Source organism: Dreissena polymorpha, chromosome 11 (genome assembly GCF_020536995.1).
Source record: "Dreissena polymorpha isolate Duluth1 chromosome 11, UMN_Dpol_1.0, whole genome shotgun sequence".
NCBI lineage: Eukaryota > Metazoa > Mollusca > Bivalvia > Myida > Dreissenidae > Dreissena > Dreissena polymorpha.
The window spans coordinates 50631586-50641067 of NC_068365.1; the positions used below are offsets into that span (position 1 = coordinate 50631586).

Consider the following 9482-nt stretch of genomic DNA (forward strand, 5'->3'; position numbering starts at 1 on the left):
ATACCGCTTTAAGAACGTGAGTTATCGATAACTAGACTTGAGTAGAACGATTTTTAGTTAGGCTATTTCTGTAGGCTCAAATGGAATTGTATTGTTAAGAATTTACTTGTAAACTTTTTAAAAGCTTTCTGATTGAAAAGACGGAATATGGATTGCTTTAATGCATTTGGATGATGATATATATCTGAATGCCCGTTTAAATATGTATATAAAAGCTTTTAAATATGTATGTAGAAGAAATTAAGTCGTGTTATCAAATAATCAAACTGATAGCACATACGTAAAACAAATATAATCACAGTGCATTCAAGTTTATTTAAAATATACCTATTTTTAATTAAACGAATTTACATTTTGCTTTTGAGGTAAATATTCGGCAAGTTCAATGCAGTTATACACAGTGTACAGTTTCACGTGTTTTGTCGAAGTTAATCGAACGGAACGACACAGATTTTGGTCTCGATCAAGTAATGATACTGACGTAATAAAACCAAGTTAAACAACTATATTAAGATAAAATATTTGTTGTGCATATACTTTTTATATAACTATTTCCACTTACATACTTTAGAAATAAAATATTAAAAGACTTATCAACTAAGTAAATATCCTCCATTAATTGTTCTCAAAACACTTTAGACAACGCTATTATTTTCAAATATAAGCAGCGATCAATATTTGGAGGCACGCAATATTTACATAGCGTCATGCAAGCTTGTGAAACACTACAACACGTGAAGACAGATCTATAAATAGTTAACATGACCTGGCTTCTAACAAATAATAACCGTGGTATAATGAAATCCTATAACCATCTCTAATTCTTCAACGGACTCAACTCTCGATTGTGAGTAAGCTCAAACTTAATTGTGATATTTAATGCGTGCAATTATTTTATTAACCTAGTTCGTTAACGTCTTAAAATATAGATGTATTTCAAACTTAATTGCGATATTTAACGCATGCTCTTATTTTATTTACCTAGTTCGTTAACGTCTTAAAATATTGATGTGTTTCAAACTTAATTGTGATATTTAATGCATGCTCTTATTTTATTTTACTAATTCGTTATCGTCTTAAAATATTGATATAGTTACTATTTATGGTATTCTAATTATAAGAATACCGGAAAATTATATAATGGATGCATAATGTTCCGAGGATGCACTTTAATTTTAAGTTGAATATAATTTTATTACGTTTTATATACGCGTCTTCAATGTACTTGTACACCAGGCTAATATCTTATTGTATTTCATACGATTGTATTGTTACAATTTGTAAGCGCATGTTTGTTTGTGTTTCAGGAAACAGCTGAAACAACTGGAAGCTGAATCATCAAAGCAAATTCTTGAGCAAATACGTTTCGTTGAGGCTGATTCTGATAAGCAATATGGACGTTTGAGTGGAATCATTACCGGGATAAATGGCAACAAGTTGGTTTGTTAAATATGTATATACGGCAATCATGAAAATATACAGAATATGCATGTATTGCTTATGTAACTGATCTTATGTACAATAAGATGTTTAAATAATATATTTTGATATAGAACGGAAATGGAAGCTGGAATTCAAGCCATTAATTCAGCACACGACGAGGTCATGAGTATCACGATGAAGTCGCAGAAAACACTGGTGACTTACGAACAGGTTGAAGAATCCATTAAACAGTTGTAGGTGGTTTTATATTTCAGTTTAATGAGATTAACGTGTATGTACCAATTTTACAGGCAAACAATTAGGTTAAAAAAGTACCAATAAAGATTTGAATCCGTCAGATTAAATGTTGATCGTTTCGTATCCTGTGTATTTGAATAGATAATGTATAGAAATTGTGCTGTTATTTTTTCACCATTTTAAGGACCATGGGTTGTAAGGATCTACACGATAGGATAAACGAATACCAACAAAGGGAAGACATATGGATTCTTGATTGGTACGTCTATACGCGTATAATTAAACTGTGTATGAACTTGTGAATTTTTGTTTGGTTTACCGAATTATAGCGGTTGTATACGGATCCACTTAATGAGTTAATTATAGCTCCTTGTTACAGTTCAGCACAATTGGAACTGATTGATTTGATAACAGAGCACGGAAAAGAACTTGAACGTGTGCGAGATGAGCTTAACCAGACAGACATGCAGTGCAGACAGGCATGGTAAATTTTTTAATCTTGAGGCTGTTTCAGTGTAAATCCAATCACGAGCTATTTAAAACTATTGTAGAAACATATTTTACATGCATTTGAATGACCTCAACGAATTAAAAAAAAAATCAGCTGTACCCGTATCTGACATTTGTTTCAGTGACCAATTTAAAGCAGGAACATGGCGAGATTTTTCGAACATACATGAGCACAGTGAGGAGCAAAGGTGTGACTTCAGTGCATCCCTTATATGTTAAATTAACAACATGCATAAAGAGAAAAACATATATTGTTCACAGTACGTGTTAATATCTATCTCTATCAATATCTATCAATATCTATTTATCTATCTATCTATCTTCTATCTATCTATCTATTTATCTATCTATCTCTCTATCTCTCTATCTATCTATCTATCTATCTATCTATCTATCTATCTATCTATCTATCTATCTATCTATCTATCTATCTATCTATCTATCTATCTATCTATCTATCTATCTATCTCTCTTTCTATATATATATATATTACAAAAGGGCTGCACGCAAATAATCAGAGTACATTGGCATTGTCTTGTGTTGTTGTTTTTTTTTGTTTTCTATCATCGTAAATCACAGAAAAGAATGGAAGAAAAACGCCGAGTGTCAGTTGGAGCAATGGAAACAGATTGGAGAAAGTATAAGGATGCAAAAGATTACAGACCACGTTATGTGAGTCAAGTGCGAAATGTCTAGTTCATCTAAATTGCCAACAAAATGTACCACTGTATTAATTATTTGATTACCGTTTATGTAAAAATAATAATTTGCACGCATTATTTTTCAGTCGGTTAATAGTAAGTTTTAACTTTAATATTGAACCATTGGACTATTTTCAACTTAAGCAGTGCATGTTTGAGCGATTTAAATTACTTACCTTGATTTAAAACCGCATAATGTTTGCATTGACAGCGATCTGTTCAGATTAGATCCACAAGCAAGAGAAGAATATAAAGCGATCATGGAAGAAAGAGAGAAGTAAAAATATAAAATTTTTATGATGAAAACTGAAGGCACGCGTTTGTACTAGCATTAATTCGCATTATATTGAATGCAAAACATTTATAAAGTTAAAACTGTTGATACTTATTTGTCATGTCACATTTGCTAATTTGGTTATATTGTATTCTTTCAGGATATGTGAGGAAGGTCAAGACGTTTAAGACATTGCATACAGGCGGAAATTAGTTACTTGCTTTATGGGTAATTACACCTTACTTAATAACAATTCGATATCAATAATAAACATTATTCATTAGTGTTGGAAAAATACAAAGCAGTAATGCTTTCATAAAAAAACTCATATAGACTTCCCTTTCTTTTCAGCGCATTTATTGATGATTTACGCAAGCGCGAGCAAGAATTAAGGGATCAGAGTCCAGTGGAATCGTATGACGGCTGCAGAATTATATGAGTGTTGGAACAAACTATAACCGCAGTTTTATGTTTAAATAAAACCGCGCTTTACATGTTCATAACCGCGGTTATAAATAAATAACAGATGTATAACTTTATAAACAAAGATTTACTTAAGTTTTGAGGGTGAATGTATTTGAACTGTTGGCTTAAACGGTCCGGCACATACGTCAACGAAAATTCACTTGCTACATCGACATATCCGTGACAAAATAAAGAAATAGAGTTTTGATAATTGGTATTCTACCATCAAGTTATAAATAACATGTCATTATTTAAAAGGCTGTACATGAGACTAATTATATTCTAATAAAAATAAACTTACACGTATGTTTTCGTAATGTAAATTCATAAACAATTTTAAAAAGAATCATTTCGTTCTTAAATATTGTCCAATGATTTTATTGCACAGTATAATTTAGACGATAATACTGATAATTGTGGTGATGCTGAGAATAATTATAACAATACTTATGTCATTTAACGTGATTGGTGTATTGCGTTCAAACCTATTATGTTTTGTTAATGCTATTAAAGTAAAATATATATAATGTATAGCCACAACACATACAGAGACTTCTTCAGAACATTAAACACACTTTAGTGTCCTTGGTCCGATATTGAACGTATATATTAACTAAACTGACTTGTGTTTGTGTGTGTACATATTGCGCTTTAAACTCTTTCACAAATTAAACGGCAAAGGTACCCTAACTTGAATAATAAAGCATTTTAAGAGAACATTAATACCAGCTGATATAATATGAGCAATAAAAGCAAAACATTCAAAGCTGTGACCTAATAACATGTAATGATAGATAGTTATCACGCATTAATTAATACTAGCGAGTATTTCTTCCAATTGCATATCCTCATTGTGTTTTCGTTTGTGAACAATGTAATATATATGTAGGATTATTTGTAAAATACAATTGAATCTCAGTGTGATTTCAAGACTTGTATACACCAATCGCTGTGTCAGGACGAGTATAACAACATGGCGACAGATATTGTAAACACATGTTTTAAAAGTTTTGTACAAAAATATATTTGACCAGTCTGATCAGATTAGAGTAATAAGTCATTACCTAGAAATAATTTCAATAGTTATGTCATTCCGTTTCAAAGTTGCGAGGTAACTTAGTTCTATCTTTTGTCAAAGCCACATTCATGCGTGCAAATTCGAATTCATTTAAAAATAATAAGGTGTATTGAATTCGCCAGACCGGGATTTCCCAGTCTGATATCATGTTCCGCGTAATCAATAAATCAACGGCTCTTCATCGCGTTGGGCAATCAGTAAATATTGCAGTATATTGAGCGCAATCATCCACATGCATAATGTCATTCTACTGTTTGTCAAGCTTTTGAAACGACGAAACATTGACCTACTTAACACTATGTTTATGTGGTATCGAACCTTGATATAGTTTATCTGCAAACAATCTCGTAAATATGCGGCAATATGATTATCATACTGTCTGCATAAGTATGTTTGCTTATATAAAGGGACGTAATACACCGAATAGAAAATTTAAATGCAAGAGTGCGTTTTCCCTTTTTCGATTTTAAGAGGAATATCGGTCGTATTTCTCCTCCGAAATAGAGACGAGCATTAATACAATGCATATTCCCCGTTTAACTTGTATATATATTTAAGTAATTGTGATATTGTAAAGAACTTTTTTATGAAAAATACACTTATAACGATTGTCTTCTAAGTCCTATTTTCCGGCCCCCGCAAAAGGATAATGTAAATAGACCGATGTTTTATACTGTGAAGTTATACGTTCATACTATTTCAACTGTATTGATTTAGCAATAGGTAATAATTCTTGAGTGGAAAAGCGTCGAGAAATAAAAATGATATGCAATTCTACTACGATGTTCGCTTATGTACAAAAGATCTAATACGAATCATACTTATAGTACTAATGGTGTTCATATAGTTTGTTGCATTCTTATCTTAATATTTAATTTGATACATGACAATGTTAGAGAATGGTGAACTCAGTACACTCATTGCATGTGAAATTAATGTTGGTATCAAATTTAAAAATCCCATATAAGGACTCATTCCAGACTTGACAAATGATGCTCACTTGATATAAGAAAAGTTGCGACCCATTGCATCCTAACTATACTCTAATCATGATTTAACATTTAGTCGTACATATAGAAGCCTTACTGCCTTCATTCATATTTGTATCTCTACATTGTATTATAAAATTGTGTGTTTTGATTTCATTGTACGTATATGATTCCTGTGTTTATTTGTATTAAAATTATGCAATTACAATTCTAAACATACACTCGCTGGGAAATATGCGTATATACAAAGCACGAACTTTACCGCGACCGATAACTTTTATGTGATATTTAATAGCAAAGAGCTTCTGATTATTGTGTTGCATAGCATTCAGGGTCAATGCGTGACAGCCGGATATTGAAGAAAAGTGGAGTGATACAACGGTTTGAGCGTGCTTGAACATGTTGGAGGTGAACACAAATATCGGGACAGTGGCTATTTATGCTGGCCGTGATAGATAACTATTTGTTCAAAGTTTAACAGTCCTCGTTCAAAGACATTATTAAAAGGACTTAAAGAGTAGTATAGTTAATTTTCGACAGCTGTCACGGTTATTTATTGAAATCCTTTGTATATCTTATAAACAAAAAATTCCAACATTATAATTGGCAATTATGTACTACACACCATTTATCTGCAGCTTTTTATTTACAATAGGTAAGGTTAGGTTAAAGATAATATTCCGATAATGCAATATTTTACAATGAATAAAACGTTTATTAGCGTAAATTAACCATATCGAGTGATTAAATAATGAAAAGGAAACACAGCAATTTGACTAAATAAAGACTATATTGACAAATTAAGTACACATTATTGTGCTATATTGAATATGTTCATTAAGGGCCTGGGAATAATGTTTAATTAAAACATATTCACTGAACATCATTTATCCATGGAGATGTGAAGATTTCATCAATAATAACGACTGGCATCGATGTTTCACTATAATCGTTACATAGAAGGAAAATTTCAGACAGATCAAATTCATCCTCATTTTGTCACTCTGAATGTGCATTTTCTCGTCTGGCAATAACTGCAACGATTTTTCTTTGCCTTCGAGCAGGATTCTCAAAGAACGGATGCTTTTTATCTGAGTTAATTATGAACCAGTGTAGGTTGACATACTATCCCGTGACCGAGCTACATGTTGTCCTGCATTTTTCTTCAACATTGTTTGTTTAGTTTAAGTGACATTATTTGCAAATTCGATAAAGTAAGCTGGTCTGCAAAGATTGACAGTGAATACCATATGGTTTAACTCTGGACACTCCTGTTGATCTAGGAATAATGTCTACAAATTTGAGAGCTTGTGTCACAAACAATGAAGGGAATTTATAAGAATCTGCATATGCTCTTTCTAAAGAGTCATTCATCCATTGATGGTTGATTTGGATTGGAGAATGGAAGATTATCGAAGGTAAAACCTCGTACTTTGTCGCAATATTTTAAGTCCAGACATTTCACAATTTGAGTGAAATATTGGCTGGTGCGAACGTGATTGTCAGACCATTCCTATCTTTCAATGTCAGCCTTGCTGCATCCTATTCATATTTATTAGGGTTAAAGCATTCTGCAATTGTTGAATATTGGTCAACAAACCCATCCAACAAGAGTTCAGCCAAAGTTTCATCTATAAACTGGCATAATGTTTATATGTCAATATGATACCAGACAGTGTTCTGCTCAACGGAGCAATTCGACGTTCCGCGATATTAAAATACTTCTTCCTGGTGCATTGGTTGCAATTAATAAGGCATAAAGATTATTTTGAGCGAACCGATGGAATGCAACTTCAATGCTTTTTTGAAAGCGAGGAATGTCGTCTGGCCCTCCATCAACTGTAAAACAACAATAGGCTTGATCACCTTGTCTTTTCACCGATTGTTATTGCAACATATTCGTCCAAAGCCAATAGTCTTTAAAAGCCTTTCAAAAGCAGAAGATGAACAATTTTTCCCTGATGGTATTGCAATGAATGCTTCTACCCAAATAGCTTACAACTTCCGGTTTTCCAAGTCAATTTTTTTCAAAGTAAATTCCAGCATAAACTGATAGAATTAGTGTGTGTTTAGCTTCAAAACTTCAATCATGGGATGGAAAATGTTTCAATGTGGCGGTCCAGAACTTATAATGGCTGACCTTAAATCCATCATGTGCTTGTGCAGCTGACCCATGTAATGCGATGTCGACAATTGCTTTGAGAAACAATAGTTGATCACGTTCAATTGCATGACTACTATTTTTCTTTCTCTTATATTTAAAAGATTTCTTAGTTCAGGAATATCTATACATATCCTTGCCAAAGTTTATTTCTTTCTCAACCTGGCGTTTAGCTGTCTTTCATCACTTTCCGTTTTGAGTTTTTCTACATCTTCAGGCTTCGATATTATTGATGTAGATGGATTGCTTTGAAGATTTCCATATGAAATTTCCTAACCAAGTGATGATTTTGTTGGAACGTCTGGCACACTTAATGTTTGAAGTAAAGCGTCTGGTTTCGATGCTAAGCCTTGTTTCGCCTTGAGGTAAGTATTGTTCCTTTTTGCTTCTTTTGCAATTGCATCATATTCTCTAAAAACTGATTCTTCTTTTTCAAATACATTTTCATAAGACTTTATTATTTTTCATGAATGTTGGATTGCTGCAGAGGGCAGGTATTATTTATCCATGAGTTAAAGTGTAATAAAAACTTAAGTTTAATTTAGATTTTCTTTCAAGCCTTTACCAACGAAAAAATAGAACATCCTTTAAATTAGTATGTCATGTAATAATGAATTTCGCTTGTGGAAACTGTGGCTATCAAATAAGCCAGCCCAGACAAATAAACATAACCATTTTCCTAACCCTGTAAACCTTATGATACTATCCATAACCCCTCGGATAGTGACATGTGTCCCTAAACGCTTTGAAAGTGACGGAAAATCAACTTTTATCTCGGATTTAAGGTACTTACAACCGCTAGTGGATATGAAAGTTAAAAAGAAGCGTGTACTTTTAATTTAATATACGATGACAAATAAAAGTTTGTATCCATCAGATAAAAAAAACAGCTCGGTGTCATATATTTTAAAGAATAAAGTAATATAATTGTTTATAAGTTCATGATAATAATGATAAAAGTATACAATATAACTTCGAAATTATTATATGTATGGCTTAAATTCGACTGTATTATACGTGTCGCGCTTCGCGCTCTCTAGGGCCTTTATTAGTAACTAGGTGGTTGCTAGCATAGTGGAACAAAGAAGGTTTTAATGTGTTTACGACCCCCCCTCCACCCTCTCACACATATATTTCATGGGCATAATAAAAACAAAAAATGGTTACAATAAAGCAGCATATTAATCTAAACTAAAATGTCTGCATCAAAACAAAAAGTTAACATAGAACACAAATAAAATAATTTGATTCTACTGGGGTTCGAACCTTGGACCTCTCACATGTGAAGCGAGCGTGTAACCACTACACTACGGAACCGCTTTTAAAATCACATTCTAACTAAGATATTGAGGTAGTGGGAGCATAATTGGTACTTTTCCAGAAACACTCTTTGTTATTATTTCCAAAAAGTAAATTGTATATCACAACTAATTGCAAAATGTTTAAACTTTTTACCAGCCGGTTAACTTTTTATACTTGGTTGAATACACATACCCCTTGACTCGGTTGGGCGTTTTCTATGGATTTACCCTATATCCAAAATATATAGTTTTTTGTTATGGAATATACATATATTTTGACAATTAACTTAATAAACGTACTCGACGAGATTTTGTTAGTAGA

At 32.4% G+C, this 9482-nt stretch overlaps 1 protein-coding gene across 1 annotated transcript; it reads left to right on the forward strand.

Moving 5' to 3' along the window:
- Positions 1 to 825: 825 nt before the first annotated feature.
- Positions 826 to 4102, forward strand: LOC127850775 (uncharacterized). Its single transcript, XM_052384072.1, has 10 exons — positions 826 to 851; positions 1308 to 1436; positions 1554 to 1676; positions 1865 to 1939; positions 2060 to 2164; positions 2313 to 2378; positions 2771 to 2863; positions 3104 to 3169; positions 3327 to 3394; positions 3518 to 4102. Exons 3-9 carry the CDS (start codon positions 1561 to 1563, stop codon positions 3352 to 3354), a joined length of 549 nt encoding a protein of 182 aa, XP_052240032.1. The 5' UTR covers positions 826 to 851; positions 1308 to 1436; positions 1554 to 1560; the 3' UTR covers positions 3355 to 3394; positions 3518 to 4102.
- Positions 4103 to 9482: the final 5380 nt, after the last annotated feature.